Source organism: Delphinapterus leucas, chromosome 1 (genome assembly GCF_059928025.1).
Source record: "Delphinapterus leucas isolate spDelLeu-1000000601 "Yukka" chromosome 1, BTC_Dleu_Yukka2, whole genome shotgun sequence".
Classification (NCBI taxonomy): domain Eukaryota; kingdom Metazoa; phylum Chordata; class Mammalia; order Artiodactyla; family Monodontidae; genus Delphinapterus; species Delphinapterus leucas.
In genome coordinates this window covers 125869568-125887246 of record NC_143129.1, presented here as the reverse complement: position 1 = coordinate 125887246, position 17679 = coordinate 125869568, and the positions used below count along the sequence as shown (strand labels likewise).

Here is a 17679-nt window from a genome sequence, read left to right as displayed (position 1 = left end):
GGCTGCTGCCAAGGTCCCTTAGGGCAACCCATACAGGCAACAGGCTCATACACTACCCTACCTAGGAGGCTGCTGTTTGCAGCCATTGCACACCAGGCCCCCACGGGGAAAAGAGCACGGTAGGCTGAATTGGCTGCAAGGTCTACTCCCATTTTTAAAGGGGCCTATTACTTACCTCTGAGTAGAAAGAGTCCCTGAGCCCATCTTATTTTACCAGCTACAGTGGACAAATTACAAAAGAGTGAAAAAAAAAATGAAAACTGAGGTATTCAGAAGGTAGAATACTCCTTTGCTTCTCTACTAGAAAGTTTTATACAACCTAATTGTTTCCTTGACCCATATGTGAACTCTTCCTTGAGGTTGATATAAGGGAAGAAATATCACTAACAAGAGCGTTACAATTTTAAATGCCACTAAAAAGAGCATTACAATGTTAAGTGCCAATAACAAGAGCATTGTGATTTAAAAATCTCTTCCCAACCATTTTAAGACAATTGTGTTAAACCATCATTTAAGAAGCTTTAGTTGTGGAAAAATTTAGTCTCAATCGCTAGTATCTTCATAGTCAACCCGAACTTTATTGGGAATTTGTAACTGTGAATATTTGAAAAAATATATTCTCTCACTTTACAATTAAATGATATAAATATTTTGAAGATTATGTCAAAAGTCTGTCTTTCGTAACATGAGGACTCAATAATTTGAAGGGCTTTCCCAATATAAGTAGAACCTGCATAAAATTAAAATTTTTACTTTATTGCTGAATTTGCAGTGATCAGGTAAAGACAAGGGAAAAGCAAGGTTGCCCTGAGGGCAATGGATTATTAGTACTGAAATTGGTGACTAAGCCTTGCGCCAGCAATGAGGGGAAATTTATTAAAGATTGGCACATTAAACTGGACCCTGAAAGGATTATTCACAAACTAAAATTAACACAATAGTCACAGACAAATGAGAAACAAACCACCATGAATGAAAGTCAACAGAAATAACAAGCTACAGTTCCAAACACCGAACATATCAGATATTAGAAGAATCGGTTTCAGAATAGAAAGTAGCTACACATACAGTACTTAAAGAAATCCTAAAAATAAAATGACACAAAGTAGGAAAAAGTTAGCAAGCAGCACGGGACCATCAAAATTAACGGATAGATTTACAGTTTTGTAGTTAAAGGAGGGGCGTTGGAGTAGATAATACAATCACATGCCTGGTAGTAAAATGAAGAAATAGGTCTAGTGTTGGTAATAGACATCTGGTGGGTTGGGAGATGTTCTGACTAATAAATGAAAATATAATATCACTGTGCATCTATTCATATATTTTTAAATTTGTTTTGCTCTTATAAGAAAATTTGCTCTTAATACTATTGATGATTATTGCCACAGTAATATTATCCTAGAGTTTTATCATGCAGTTTTATAGACCCTTTCTCCACTTTAAATGTTGATAGAGGTGGTACAGGTACATATACCTTAGGTTTTTGGCACCCTTTGGAGATTCAATTTAGTTTCTGTATAAGTTGTTTTTATACTTCTCTTTTTTCCCCTTTCATTCTTATTTTATGCCTATTACAGAAAAATATCAAAAGTTTTTGTGGATACCAGTGATTTATAATAAATAGTAAGTTTTAACAATTTTATATCACTTTTTAGCTATCTTTGGATTACATATTAATTCATTTTGAATATTTCAAAATCAATATTGAATTGTATTTCAGTATGTCTCTCAATATGCTTTAAATATAGACACGACTAAGGCTTACTGATGGACTTGACATGGAATGCAAAACAGAGAGATGAACAGTTTTTGTGAAAAAAAAATGAACAGGTAGACTTGGATTAAAGATTAAATACAACTTTTAAGAAATGAAAAATAAAATTGTTGAAAGTACAAGTACAGTGAATGCATTAAATAGAAGATTAGACAGATAAATAGAAAAGAATTGGCAGATAGCTCTAAAGAAATTACACAGAATACAACTTTAAGGAACAAAAGGTGAAAAAGTCTCAGAACTTTTTTGCTCATCTCTAAAATAGGAATTAAAATACAGTCATTCCTCAAGGTCCATCCATGTTACTGCAGATGGTAAGATTTCATCTTTTTATGGCTGAGTAGTATTCCACTGTATATGTATTATAACACATCTTCTTTATCTATTCATCTGTTGATGGATACTTAGGTTGTTTCCATATTTTGGCTGTTGTAAATAATGTAATGAACATGGTGGGTGCATACATCTTTTCAGACTACTGTTTTTGTATTCTTTGGATAAATACCCAGAAGTGGGTCATATGGTAGTTCTATTCTTAATTTTTGGAGAATCTCCATACTGTTTTCAATAGTGGCTGCAGAAAAACTAATAAACAAACACAAAATAAATGAACAAACCAAACCAAACAAAAACAAACACACAGATACAGAGTAGTGATTACCAGAGGGGAAAGGGTGAGGGGGGCAGAGAATGGATAAAGGGGATCAACTGCATGGTGATGGATGGAAAATAAACTTTTGGTGGTGAGCACATTGTAGGGTATACAGAAGCAGAAATATAATGGTATCAGCTTAAAGAAAAATGCACAACATAAAAGTTATTAAGTTTTATTTGGGGAACTTACTAAGGACTATAACATGGGAAACTGCTTCTCAGTTTAACCTGAAGAGGTAGGGGTGGAGCCAGGATATATATGAATTTTTTGGCTGGGAAATATGTATAGTCAAGCATACATCTTGGTAACAGTTCACTGCTAATCATAAACAACAGTTAATCTCAAGTGAGTAATTTTAGTACTTTTCTATGTATGGGAAGATGCGAGAATCTAGGGTCACTGAAGTTCTTCCTTAGATATGTATCTTAACTATCTAGATGAATTCTCCTTAGGGCGCTCTGTCAGTGGGTGACTGCAATGGATTGTGACTTAACATTTGTATGTTGGGATGATGAGCAACACTCTTTGTTCTTTTTGTTTACATTATACACATAAAACTTATATAATATTATAATTCATTGTTAGCTCAATTTAAAAAACTACAGTCATCCCTTAGTATCCAAGGGACATTGGTTCCAGGACCCCCCATGGATACCAAAATCCAAGGACGCTGAAATCTCTTATATAAAATGGTGTAGTGTTTGAATGTAATTTATGCACATCCTCCTGTATGCTTTAAATCATCTCTAGATTACTTATAATACCTAATACAATGTAAATGATATGTAAATAATTGTAAATAAAATGTAAATGCTATGTAAATAGTTTCCAGTACATGGCAAATTCAAGTTTTGATTTTTGAAACTTTCTGGAATTTTTTAAAAAATATTTTCGATCTGCCATTGGTTGAATCTGCAGATGCAGAACAGAAGCTAGGGCAGGTACAGTGGGCTACAGAGGGACAACTGTACCTGCCCTATCTTCTCCTGTTAGCCACTAGATTCTACTTCATGAGAACAATGCAAGGTACGTGTGATAGTAACCTATAAGTGGAAAACACTATTATATACCAACAGGTAGAATGGAGACTACCTCTGTCCCTTTCTGTCTCTTTCCCTCAGGCTAGCCTTATCTAATTCATTTTTCTCTTTGTTGGTTCTCTTCAAGTCGTTCTTGTTCATTATACTCTGATTTTCCCTGGGCATAACTGTTGAGAGGCAAAGTGAATATAATCTGTGATTTAGCCCTTCCCCAACCCCTTAGGATCAACTGAGGCACCTGTTTGCCAGGTGTGGACTGGACAGGTGTGGAGCTATTTATCATACTGGTTAGAGGCGCTCAGCTGAGAGGCAACCCCTTGACTTGGGTGGCTCAGGGTGCACAATCCTTTTCAAGGATTGAAAAGTGCACTGAGCCTTAGGAGACACATGGGCTAGGAATTGCCAGGAGCACAAGTTCTTCTACTGAGAAGGGGCACTCAACTCTCCATGGCTGTCTAGAGGCTAATCAGCCACAAATCTACTGAGACTCAGCTTCACAGATCCTACAGTTTGCAAATGGAGATTAAGATTTGAAAACAACAGAATCTAATTGCTATTGAGAAGCAATCCCCTCTAGAAGAGGCCTCAGCAGCGAAGAGAAGGATATTTATTGTAGTCTAATAGGGTATGACTCAAATACAGCCTCTCGGGCAACAGAAAATGATTCCAGCATTATCCTTGCAATTGTAGTGGTACTTGTGTGTTGGAAGCCCTCATCTTTGTGGTGTGAAGGGCAGGATACAAAGTTCTGGCTAAGAGAGTAGACTCTAAAGCAGTGGTTCTCTACCCCAGCTGCACGGGGAGCTTTAAAAGAGACTGGTAGGGCTTCCCTGGTGGCGCAGTGGTTGAGTCCGCCTGCCGATGCAGGGGACACAGGTTCGTGCCGGTCCGGGAAGATCGCACATGCCGCGGAGCGGCTGGGCCCGTGAGCCATGGCCGCTGAGCCTGCGCGTCCAGAGCCTGTGCTCCGCGAAGGGAGAGGCCACAACAGTGAGAGGCCCACGTACCGTAAAAAAAAAAAAAAAAAAAGAGACTGGTACCCAGTCCTACACCCAGAGATTCTACTGGTCTGGGTGCAGCCTGGATATAAGGATTTTTCCAAACCTCCCAGTGAGTTCTAATGTGCAGCCCAGGCTGAGAGCACTTCAGAACGCTGGTTCTCACAGCTCAGCGTGCATCAGTGTCACCTGGTGGCCTTTTTAAAACACAGTTTGAACTCTAGCTTCTCAAGGTCCGGTCCCTGGCTCAACAACATCAGCATCATGTGGGGATTTGTTAGAAATGCAGATTCTCGGTGCCTTACAGCCCTAACTAATTGGAAATTCTAGGAGTGGGACCCAGCACATTTGAATTTAAAAGGCCCTCCAGGTGATTCTAATTCAAAGCTAAACTTTGAGAACTCCTGCTACAGATGGAGCCATTTTTTTTCTGGGTTAACCCCCTTCTGTGACGCTTCCTAGCTTTACAACTTGAATATGTTACTTCTTTTTGTGTCCAGTTTCATCACCTATAAAATAGGGCTAATAGTACCTTCCTCATAGCATTGTGAGGCTTAATGAGTAAAGAAATAAAAGAGTAAAAGAATAAAATGAAAATAGTAAAAGCATAATGTGTTAAACTGTATCATACCGATTTAAATTAGGCTTCTGAAATCACATTAACATCTACCTTTTCATCTCAGTAGTTATTCAGAATTGAGATCTGTGGAGAAAAGCCTTGGCTCCAAAACAGTAATCACCTGGGGGGATTTTTTTAAGTCCTGTTGCCCAAACCTCACCCCCGGAGATTAAAAAAATCTCCTCCGGGGAATTCTAAGGTGCAGCCAAATTTGAGAACCAGTGATTCAGATTTGAGTTTGTTAAGCCGATTTGTTTATGCTTAGATAGGTTTGTAATTTGTTGAATTCTCCTGGAGAGTTCTGTGCTTAGTAGGGAGCCACTAACATTATGATTAGTTCAGTGGGGAGAGTTTCCATTCATTTTCAAAGATTTCCTTTTCTTTAAATTAATCGATGGCAGGTGTGTGTGTGCACATGCGTGCGCCCGTGTATGCATAAAATAACTAGTATGTGGTGCTTCTGCTGTCTCTAACCATAAACTTTTGCATTCTCAGTGGGGATTACAAGCAGGCAATGACAAACCTCGGGACATCTGTAATTCAGATGACCAAAATATTTCACTTAAGCCGCATTTGAAAACTTGTATTTCAGCATTTGCAAAGCAAGAACAAAATTAGCTGTTCTAAAAAACAAAACCGAAAAAACACCAAGTTTTAGAGAGTGCATTTGATTAGAAATTGGGATTCTGTATCTCTCACAAGAAAATCTGACTAACGAGGAGCAGCATTGTGAAGTGAAAGAAGCTCTAGACTAGAGATAGGAGTTGCAATCCTGTTTTGTCCCTCACCAGTGTGTAGCCTATTCCTCAGACCCGCTGGGTCTCTGCTTTCTCAATCTGATACCTACAGAGGTGCTCGTGGAAATTTTGATCTCCAGGGTCCCTATTACCTCTAATGTTTTATGAAAATAATGACCATTTTCTCTTCAGTCCACAAATTCAGATACTCCCTGCATCCTATCAACATCCATTAAATTTAAGCTTAAAAACTTCCAGAACGTGTAACAGAATTACCTCTGCATTTTAGTTGTCGTCCTTTTACCAGATATTTATTGAGTGCGTGCCATGTCCAGCCACTGCTCTTGACACAGGGAATTGAACATGGACCAGAGCAGACCATGTCTCTTCTCTCATGGAGCTGACATTCTATTGCACAACAGGTCAGCCTGTGTTACAGGAAATGTAACTGTCACAACTCTACAGTTCCTTTTCCCTTCCTCACAACATCTCACACTTGCATTCTAACAGATGGACTGGAGAAGATGGTGACGGTGTGGAAGGAGAGATTGAAAACCTGGCTAAAGTGAAGCTTTTTAATAATAGTCTTAAAAAAAGAGGAAGGTTGTAATAAATCATTCTTACTCCACTGAGGAGTGAAAGGGCAATTAGTTCCTTTGTGCCAGTTGTTTCCAAACTTTTGTGACTAAGGCACATTTTTGAAAACTGAAATGTCTGTGGCATATGAAACGGTGAGGATTAGTCTCCTTGGTTATAGAAGCTGATTGCTTTTCAAAAGCACAGGTTAGCAAATTACAGTCCTCGGGCAAAATTTGGCAGTCCACCTTTCTTTGTAAATAAAGTTTACACACCCGTTTGTTTAAGTATTGTCTATGGCTGCTTTTGCCCTGAAATGTCAGGATTGAGTAGTTTTGACTGTGTGTACTGCAAAAATCACGGACTGATGAAATACCAAAAATGATTTAAGTAGCTTATCAGCTGACAAGTCAATTAGGTCCTAATTTGATGTTCTTGAAAACAAAGAATTGAAAACCCCTTGACTTGCAGAAGGATTTATTAATCAGCCATTAAGGTCATTCCCTTTCTCAATATCCGCACCATATTTCAAATTGTTCCTTTGTCATTTGTGTCATCCCAGAGACAACACAGTAAAATTGGTAAATGGATGAAGAGCTGGTCTCTATTATGAAGAGAGAATGGGAGATTGGCAAAAGGGAGATTAGTCTTGACTGCAGGCTAGCTCTCAGACAGGTCCATTTTATGGAGGTTGACGTCTACAAAGTAGCCTTAGCAGTGAATCCCTTGAAAAGCTTCATCTCGCCCCAGAGGTACACCCACACCGGCTTGAGGGTTTCTGTGTCACATTCGTACCAAGCTCCCGAACAAGTGTGAGGTTTCTCCTATGATTTTGCCCTTTCTATGCCCTTTAATCATAAGAAGATATTTAATAGGACCAGAAAGCATTTGACAAAGGAGACAGAGAGCTAGTTCTTATATATTCTTTGGTATCAGCTTATCTGTTTCAGGTATCTCTGTGTACCTCATTTTCCCTAGTAAAAAACGGCATTTGCATCACTCCAAAATATTATAAGTTTGCAAAGATTATTAAACAGTCTGAGACTTCTGATAGGAATTTCAAAGGGAATGTGCATTCTCAAACATCCAGCATTTTATCATAGAGTTTATGTTTTCTGTTATTTTAAAGAGCATGGTTTTCCTGTCACAGGGCATGATATTAGAGGGAAGGAGAAAACATAATAAAGAGGGAAAAATGAGTGAATTTGAGAGCAACTTTTAAACAATACCAGCTGTATTTATTCCCTGTTCTTTGTACCTCTTGCTGCTGGCCACGATAACTGGGAATATCTTTCAAATGACACAGGTGGTATAGGAGACTAGAAGAAAATATTACCCAAGGTCAGAAGTGGCCTCTCAAGGGCCACAGTCCTTGAAGCTGTTGGAATACTTCACATGCTAGATGAATCTTTTTACAGCCTTCTTTTCTTTTCTCAAATAATGATCTCCAATGGCAATCATTGTGGCAAAATTATTGATCTTAGAAGTTTCAAACTACTCAACTATAATTTAAATTTACAACACAAGACTTTACAAAGCCATAGAAAAGGCTTAACTCAAGAAATTCAAATAACCTCATTCTGTCTATCTTTACTTTGGTTGTCTATTTCTCTCTTGAATTATTTAAATAATCTATCATATTCTTTGATCAATAATGACTGGAACTATAACCCTTTTCTTATTGATAAAACACATATGCATAAGATTTGATTTTTACTTCTACAAGTAAACAAAAATATGTAGAGATTCACATTTAGCATCTTAGTACCTATTTAATATTCCTCTTCCTAGAAGGAAGTGTACGTGATTAAAAAAGTCAGAGTTTGGGGTGAGAACACATGAGATTGACCATGATTTTAGACAAGTCACTTAACTGAGCTTCTATTTACTTATCTATGAAATAATGATAACAACTTTCCTCTCTGATATTATTCCATATATGTAAAAGACATATATGAACGCAGTCAGTATAAACACATATATTCAAAAAGTACAGCCCAATGAAAATAATTCTCTCTGCTCTACGCTATGGAGTTTAAATTTTGTAAGGAAAAGAACAAAGAAGATTTTAAAAGTCTGGTCTTATTTATAAAGGACCATTCATGTCTTCTCTGTAAACATATGGTTTATTTATGCTTTTAATAATGAAACTAAGATAAATAATCAGTTCAGTCAAACATAAAATAATTTTATCAATATAGTATTTGCAGAGAAAGAATTCACTTCATCGAAATATCACAACACTGAATCTCACAGTCAAACCCACATGCAGACTGTAGTATAATTTTACAGAAAGTTTTGATGGAATGTGTTAAGTACAAAAATAATCCAATGCAATTTCCATTTAGCACCTTGTACAAAACTCATTCTTCAATGGAATTAACAAGTTTACAGTCTTTCCCATAAGGTGCTATGTATTCAAAGTGCTCTGTAGCAATGAGGTTGAGATCAGCGAAAAAATACTGTAGAACGCCACAGTAATACAGCTCAGTAATAAATGAAATTGGATATAATGTAGATGAAATCCACTCATAAAATGTAAGACAATGGAGATCTATGATGTGCCATGAGTGGTGCTCGTCCCCAGTAGGGGGTGGGGCTGAAGGACTTCACATATATATCATTACATGCCCAATAAAAATGAGTTTAAAGTTGAGGTCATCACTTTTATAAGTGAGTACCATTTCTTAGAGAAAAAAGAAAAAGAGAGAAGAGAGACAGATGGTAAAAGAGAGACAGAGAGACAAAAAAATGAGTTTAAAGTTGAGGTCATCACTTTTATAAGTGAGTACCATTTCTTAGAGAAAAAAGAAAAAGAGAGAAGAGAGACAGATGGTAAAAGAGAGACAGAGAGACAAAGTACACAATGCTTCTGCAATCCATTTTCCAACTGAGACCAATCCTCAAAACAATCAATAGTCTGTGACAGCAGTTTTCAGACTAGAGGGTACATGAGAATTACCCAGAGGGCTTGTTAGAACACCAATTGCTCTGCCCCACCCACTGAGTTTCCTATTTAATGGGTATGAGATGAAGGCAGGAATTTGTGTTTGGAACAGTTCTGGGTGATGCTGATATCCTGATCAAGGGACCACATTGTGAGAACCACTGGTCCATTATACCTTTGATCACTGAATGACTCCTTTATTTAAATGAAAGACATCTATAAAGATAAAAAAAAAAAGATAATATGCCTGGTCCTTAGGGACACAGGGCAGCCAGTATGGATTGTATAATGATTAGGGCAGCAGCACTCAATTTTGCCCACACAGTAAAACCAACTGAAGAATTAAAAAACAAAAAACTGATGCCTACACCCATCTAAAACTAATTCGATCTGAACCTCTGGGGTAGGGCCAGGGATTGAATCATTCATGAAAGTGCCCCATGAAAGTCTAACGTGTAGCATAACGGGAGAATCACTGCTTTAGGACGTTTTCTTTCACCTCCTCACATAATGAAAAGATGGCCAAACATATGTGCCCTTTGGGGCACTGGCATATGAACAAAGAAAGATATCACAAGGAAATCAAAATCCCCAAGGGGCACACTGATACACAACTATTCCTAGTGGTATGGGGGCAGGGGTAATTTAGGAAGAAGTTGTGACCATGGATTTGCAATGCACTGCAGGGTTAGTTCACAGGTTTGAAATAACAGAACTTGGGAAGGTGAGCAGCATGCTAATTTAATCCAAGTTGAGTGACACCAACCGGAGTGTAGAGTCTAGAATGTTGCTGTATGGACTGATGTGCAATGTTTACCTGCTATAGTGGTTGTTACTCATTTTACGTAGCTAAATTATTTACTACATTGATTTAAATTGAGTGGCCCTATAAATAAGGCCCCCAGGAGTGAAATGCCACAAGCATTTACCTGTCTACCTCTAAAGCAAGACTACAGAAACATGCAAAAACAAAGGGCAATTTGAAACAAGATTTACACTTAAAATTACTCATCTGACATAAATAGAAAGCATGATTATTTCTAAGTGTAAGTGAATAGACATGCCATGGAATCCTTTTCTGGAAGGACTTACAGGTCTGGAGCAATCTTTAGCACTGAGCATACCGGGAAGGACGTTTAGAGCTCATTTTCACAGGCAAAGCCACAGATTGTAAATAAAACGCTCATGTGTGAAACTGGGACTAATGTGTGATTATAAATTAAAAGGAATTTAAACAAACCCCAGACATCAGGACTGGGACTTTCAGGTAATCTTTGGTAAAAGTCAAACATTTGAAAACTATCAATTTGATTTGAATATAGACATGTTAACTATGTAGACTTAGGTATCAGCCTCCTCCATTAGGAACCAGCACCCTAGGGAGCGTCTGAGCAGCTCTTCTCAAGGTACTTGAGGTGCTACAGACCAGCATTGGCAGACTGGGAACTGCTCAGGCAAGCACAGGGATTTAAAAAAAAAAAAAAAAAAAGAGAGAAAATCTAAAGTCCTCGTTAGCTGATTCACTTTGTTATAAAGCAGAAACTAACAAACCATTGTAAAGCAATTATATGCCAATAAAGATGTTAAAAAAAAATCTAAACTCCTGGTGAGATGCTCAGGTGATCCTTCTCCTCCACTCTAAGTTTTCCAGAAGACATCTTGAAAATATCCTGAAAAATAATAAAAAGGATAGGGCTATGAATATAATCACTCAGGATAGTAGAAACCAGGCACTAAGGATACGAGGGCATCAAGGAAATAGCAGGAAGGAACACGAGGAACTGTTGGAAATAATTTTGGTCTTTAGTCTTCAATATTTTACATATATACATATATTTTAACACATTTTAAATATTTTAATATATGTTGCAGATATATGCTATATATATTTATTAAACTGCACAAAAGTGCAGAATGGAGACACAGAGCCCATTTAAAGGCGGACAATCACAAAGGGAAATTAATTCTGGAACAGAGTTCAAGCCTTTCCTCCTGTGACCTGTCCCTGTGGCACACTCTCTCCTCTGCACCCATCTCTGGGGCCCTGTAATGGAGGCAAGGAGGATCTCACTGCTTCCTAGAGCTGTGCTTGCAGAGACGGGGGCTGTGACTTAGAGCTGCGAAGGGAACAGAAACTGGTCCCTGTGTGGCTTTGGCCACCCTGTCCGTCTCACCCAGGCCCCTGTCCTGATGGGCTTGGGGCTCAGCAGCCCAGAGTTGAAGGGTGTGTGTGTGCAGACACTGAGAAAGGGATGAGCCAACCCAAAGGGGGGATCTATTTAATCCTGCAGACGGGGCAGGCTTAAACTCACCATCAGCCGCGAAGTCTCTTAGGCCTTCCTGGGGTTCAGCGGAACATCTGGGTCTTCACTTCCTCTGTGCACTGCATGCTCTCGCTTCTCTTGGGCCCCAGTGCAATCGGGCTTTCCAGGGAGTGGTCCTGCGTCCCGTGCACTCTCTCCCCTGGGCTCTGACCCTCTCTCTTGGGAAAATCCCATTCTGAATTCTTCAGCTGCCCCGGACTCCTCACGGACTCCGCCTCCTGTGTGGGTTTAGCTTCCCCTCCCTCCAGAGCCGGCCCTGGCGGTGGGGCCCTCCCTTCCAGGTCAGAAGGTTGCCCTGGAGCCTCGACCTCAGCCTCCGTCTCCCAAGTCACTGTCGCCTCCTCCCCGCTCAGCGCTGTTTCCTCTACAGCCACCTTGTGTGCAGCTGCCGTTTCTCTGAGCGTCTCATCCACTCTGTGCCAGCTTTCCTCCCCAGCCGCATCTGAGAAGGAGAAGGCTTCATGCGCTTCTGTTTGCCCCCCAGCTGTCTTCGAAACTGCCAACGCCTCCCACTGTGCGGCTGGTCCTGTCCCTCCTCCTCCTTGGTGGCGACCTTCCCCAGCTACAACCACGCCCCGCGAGCCCCTGTCCCCCTCGGTGTCCCCGTTCTTCATCAGCCCTACCCCCAGAGTGTGCTCTTCAAAAGCCACCTCCTCTGGGTCCTCACCCATCACTTCTTCACTCAACTTTCCTGCCATGGTGGATTCTCCCTCGGGAACATCTTCTTGGATCCTGGCTGGGACAGCCGCTCCCTCTGGCCCCTGTAAAAGCCCTTCTTTATCCCTCCCCTCCCAGCCCATCAGGCTGTCTTGATGTTTGGCTGCACACTCCCGGGCCTCGCCGGCAGCCCCGGGTGTCTGTGCCCGCCCTGAGAGCTCGCTTTCAGGGGCTCCTGACATCCCCCCTTCTGCAGGGCTCGCGCCCTCGTCCTGCTCTGCGGGGCCCACGTTCTCCCCGAGGCGCAGCCCTGCTCTGCCTCTGCGCCCTGTGTCTCCAGCTTCTCTCGGTCTTTCTCCTCCTTCTTTCCCCCAAACCGTTATGTTTTCCAGGGACTTTTCAAATCCAGGGGATGCTTCAGACATGGTCAGTGAATCCTCTCCTCGCGGCCCTGCGTCTTCAGTCAGTTCAGACGCCCGCACGGCTGCTTCATCCTCAGCACCATGCCCCATGTCATTTTGGGGGGCTTGTGTCTCTTCCTTGGGTCTTACTTCCTTCAGGGGTTCCCCCTCTTCCTCTTTCAACTTTTGCTCTTCTTCTAAAGTGTCTTCATCCTGAAGCGCCTTTGTCCTTGCCACCGCTTCCCTCTCAGATTTGGTTTCCCCAAGAGGTGTCTTTGGCCTCTCAGCTTTCCTTCTCTTGCACGCTGCACCTGACTCCTCAGGTGACATTTCTTTCCTCTCATCTTCCTTCTTAGACTCTGACTCTATCTCAACCTCCTCCCTTTCCACAGGGCCCTTATGAAGTTCTTCAAGGCTGTCCTCCAAAACCCCCGTCCGAGTTGCCTGGGCCTTCACAGAAGTCCAGGACCTCAAGGGCGTTTCCCTTCCCAGAACTGCCCCCCTCTCCTTGGCTGGCGCCTCTCCCCGCAGGATGGCCTCCTCTACACCCTCCTCTTTCTCGGGTGTAGCTTCTCCGGGTCCCACGTCCTCTAGGTCTGTGGATGCTTCCCCCTCACTGTCCTCCACACCTGGCTTTGCAGACCCGGCCTCGCTCACAGCCGCTCCCTCAGACTCTCCCTTCTCCGGCCTCGCTGCCTCTCTCAGGGCTGCTGCCTGGCTTGTAAGCACCGCCTTCTCCTCACCCTGCTCCTGGTCATAGGCTGCCGTCTCCATCTCCAGCACCGTTTGCTTCAAGGCCTGCTCCTCAGAAGCCTCCCCTTCATTCAGACCTCCGGAATCTCTTGCTGCTTCTCGTCCTCTGGGGTCTAACCCCTCCTTTTGTTGCCTTCTATCCCCTTCTGCTTCTGCCTCCGCCCCACTTACTACACCCTGAGGGATCGTTCTTTCCTCTGTAAACTGTCCTACTAATGCCGGCTGCTCTACTGTTGGCTTCCACTGCCCCAAGGGAACCTCATTAACCCCTGCTTTTCCCCACGGTGCTGCATCCCCTTTTTCTTCTGTGTCAGCATCCCTGTGTTGGGGACCTTCATCTTCCTCCACTGCTTCTTTCTTCTCCAGTGTATGCTCTTCTGATGCAACTTGCTTGGATTCCTTGTTTGAGCTGAGTGCTGCCCTTTCCTCCACCGCTAAATTCCTATTCAGTGCTATAAAATAAGGTTAGAAATCAAGGTTACTTTAATCAAAGTGCAGGGAGGAAATATTACAAAAAATCTTAGATATATAAGAGATATTTATATATAATATCAAGGGGCTACTTATATTATCTATACAACATTTTCTTGGTTCTAGGATGCCATTGACTATAACATGTACCATGATTTAACAATGGCTTTTCGTGATGAAAAGAAATGGTATCAAATTTAATGGGCACATTGGTATTAAAGGAAAATTGAACATCAGAAATGTTGAAAACAAACAAAAAGTCCATGTCTTAAAATAATAAAATCTCTCTCTCTCTGTCACACACACACACACACACACACACACACACACATATCCCACTTTCATTTGAAATATTATGACTTGCAGAAAAAATTATGCAACAAGGAAAATAGTGAGGACTTAATTTTAAGAATCATTGTTCCCTATAGCACCATAATATGCCTGTTAGCTTATGTTTCTTGTACTCATATGGGCATTTAGCAACAGAATCATAATACAATGTGAGCTGATCATTCATTATCCCACACATTACTCCCATTAAAGCTACTATATCTAGATATAGTCATCAAATAACTTTGTAGTTCAAGGTAAGACTTTTTACTAAAGACACGAATTTGTATTATAGGTCAGAATACCTCCCATCTACATTCAGAAACTGATTTGCCTTTGGCAAAACAGGATCACAGAGCAAGACAGGACTTTTTAGTCTGCGACAATTTTCAATATAAATAACCTACTTGAAGTATTTCATAAGTTCTCATCCATAATTTCCTGCAAATCTGGGTGTTCTAGCTTTCATACTTCAATAAATACAAGTTCAATATGTTTCTTAGAAGGCTTCAAATAGATTTCTTATTATTTAGCAAATACATGTATTTCTGTTGCAATGATCCATGCAAAATAAATAAAGGCATTTCAGGCCAAATACCAAAAGCATTTAAATTTTCCAATTGCAGAATAATACTTAGGGAGATAGCTTCTAAAATGGTCACCTCAATGTTTTCTATCAATCTAATTTTTTTTCATTTGTAAAACACACTGGACTAGGTGCTATAAAATAAGTTATAAAACCAGGGTGTCAACCTCCAAATTATATAAATTTGTAAAGTAGGCAAGTGTGTCTTCCTCACATTTTTTTCTCTTGCTTGCCCTTTTGTCTAGCCATCTCACCCCCACCCCATCACCAACAATCTCCCAGAAACCTAAAGCCCTAATCTTACTCACTTCGTCCCTATTCTGATACCCCACCTGGGAATGTCTTATAACTCCAGCTCCTCTCCGGACACCACACCTGGCTGTCCTTTTTGCTTTCCCTTGGCTTCTTGCCAGCTATTAAAATAAAACATTTTGAAGTAAGACAATAACAGCACATATTACATTTCCCTTAAAAATGCATTTGGGGGCTTCCCTGGTGGCGCAGTGGTTGAGAGTCCACCTGCTGATGCAGAGGACATGGGTTCGTGCCCCGGTCCGGGAAGATCCCACATGCCGCGGAGCGGCTGGGCCCGTGAGCCATGGCCGCTGAGCCTGCGCGTCCGGAGCCTGTGCTCTGCAACGGGAGAGGCCACAACAGCGAGAGGCCCGCGTTCCGCCAAAAAAAAATAATAATAATAATGAAATGTATTTGGAAGGTAACTTTATTCAAATGAGTAACATAGAAACTTCAAGTCTATCAGCAGGGATGGTGTTGAGTTTTATAGGGGGTCCTCAGCATACCACAGCAGTTATTTACTAAATATAGATCCAAATGCTCACTCAGAGAACATGGAGCCAATTCACTTGAAAGAATACAGTTTGTTTTATTTTGTTACAGATTATTACTGGATTCAAAACAAATGAAAACCATCATTTGGAACAACAATGTATCAAGTCCCTTTAGTAGTATATGTGTTGTTATTCAAATTCCTGCATGAAAGTATATTAAAAAGTTGTCAGAGGAATCAGGCTCCCTGACTTCAGACTATACTACAAAGCTACAGTAATCGGGCTTCCCTGGTGGCACAGTGGTTGAGAGTCTGCCTGCCGATGCAGGGGACGCAGTTCGTGCCCCGGTCCGGGAGGATCCCACATGCTGTGGAGCGGCTGGGCCCGTGAGCCATGGCCGCTGAGCCTGCGCGTCCGGAGCCTGTGCTCCGCAACGGGAGGGGCCACAACAGTGAGAGGCCCACGTAACGCAAAAAAAAAAAAAAGCTACGGTAATCAAGACAGTATGGTACTGGCACAAAAACAGAAATATAGATAAATGCAACAAGATAGAAAGCCCAGAGATAAACCCGTGCACATATGGTCACCTTATCTTTGATAAAGAAGGCAAGAATATACAATGGAGAAAAGACAGCCACTTCAATAAGTGGTGCTGGGAAAACTGGACAGCTACATGTAAATGAATGAAATTAGAACACTCCCTAACACCATACACAAAAATAAACTCAAAATGGATTAAAGACCTAAATGTAAGGCCAGACAGTATAAAACTCTTAGAGGAAAACATAGGAAGAACACTCTATGACATAAATCACAGCAAGATCCTTTTTGACCCACCTCCTAGAGAAATGGAAATAAAAACAAAAATAAACAAATGGGACCTAATGAAACTTAAAAGTTTTTGCACAGCAAAGGAAACCATAAACAAGATGAAAATACAACCCTCAGAATGAGAGAAAATGTTTGCAAACGAAGCAACTGACAAAGGATTAATCTCCGAAATTTACAAGCAGCTCATGGAGCTCAATATCACAAAAACAAACAACCCAGTCCAAAAATGGGCAGAAGACCTAAATAGAGATTTCTCCAAAGAAGATATACAGATCACCAACAAACACATGAACCAAAGCTCAACATCGCTAATCATTAGAGAAATGCGAATCAAAACTACAATGAGGTATCACCTCACACCAGTTAGAATGGCCATCATCAAAATATCTACAAACAGTAAATGCTGGAGAGAGTGTGGAGAAAAGGAAACACTCTTGCACTGTTGGTGGTAATGTAAGTTGATACAGCCAGTATGGAGGTTCCTCAAAAAACTAAAAATTGAACTACCATACAACCGAGCAATCCCACTACTGGGCATATACCCTGAGAAAACCATAATTCAAAAAGAGTCATGTACCACAAAGTTCATTGGAGCTCTATTTACAATAGCCAGTACATGGAAGCAACCTAAGTGTCCATCAACAGATGAATGCATAAAGAAGATGTGGCACATATATACAATGGAATATTAGCCGTAAAAAGAAACGAAATTATTTGTAGTGAGGTGGACGGACCTAGAGTCTGTCATACAGAGTGAAGTAAGTCAGAAAGAGAAAAACAAATACCATATGCTAACACATATATATGGAATCTAAAAAATAATTTTAAAAAATGGTTCTGAAGAACCTAGGAGCAGGACAGGAATAAAGACGCAGTCGTAGAGAATGGACTTGAGGACACGGGGAGGGGGAAGGGTAAGCTGGGATGAAGTGAGAAAGTGGCATTGACATATATACACTACCAAATGTAAAATAGATAGCTAGTGGGAAGCAGCCACATAGCACAGGGAGATCAGCTCGGTGCTTTGTGTCACCTAGAGGGGTGGGATGGGGAGGGTGTGAGGGAGACACAAGAGGGAGGGGATATGAGGATATATGTATACGTATAGCTGATTCACTTTGTTATACAGCAGAAACTAACACACCATTGTACAGCAATTATACTCCAATAAAGATGTCTAAAAAAAAAGTCA

General features: G+C 40.9%; 1 protein-coding gene and 1 non-coding gene across 2 annotated transcripts in view; both read right to left on the bottom strand.

Moving 5' to 3' along the window:
- Positions 1 to 139, bottom strand: LOC115801910 (small nucleolar RNA SNORA70). The gene has a single exon (XR_004022266.1). It is a non-coding gene; the product is annotated as a small nucleolar RNA SNORA70 (small nucleolar RNA).
- Positions 140 to 11575: 11436 nt separating this feature from the next.
- Positions 11576 to 17679, bottom strand: part of ERICH3 (glutamate rich 3) — a 117539-nt gene continuing 111435 nt past the window's right edge. The window contains 2 exon segments of the mRNA XM_030759959.2: positions 11576 to 11876; positions 11879 to 13933. Of these exon segments, the coding sequence (XP_030615819.2) occupies positions 11677 to 11876; positions 11879 to 13933 (2255 nt within the window). The 3' untranslated portion in view covers positions 11576 to 11676.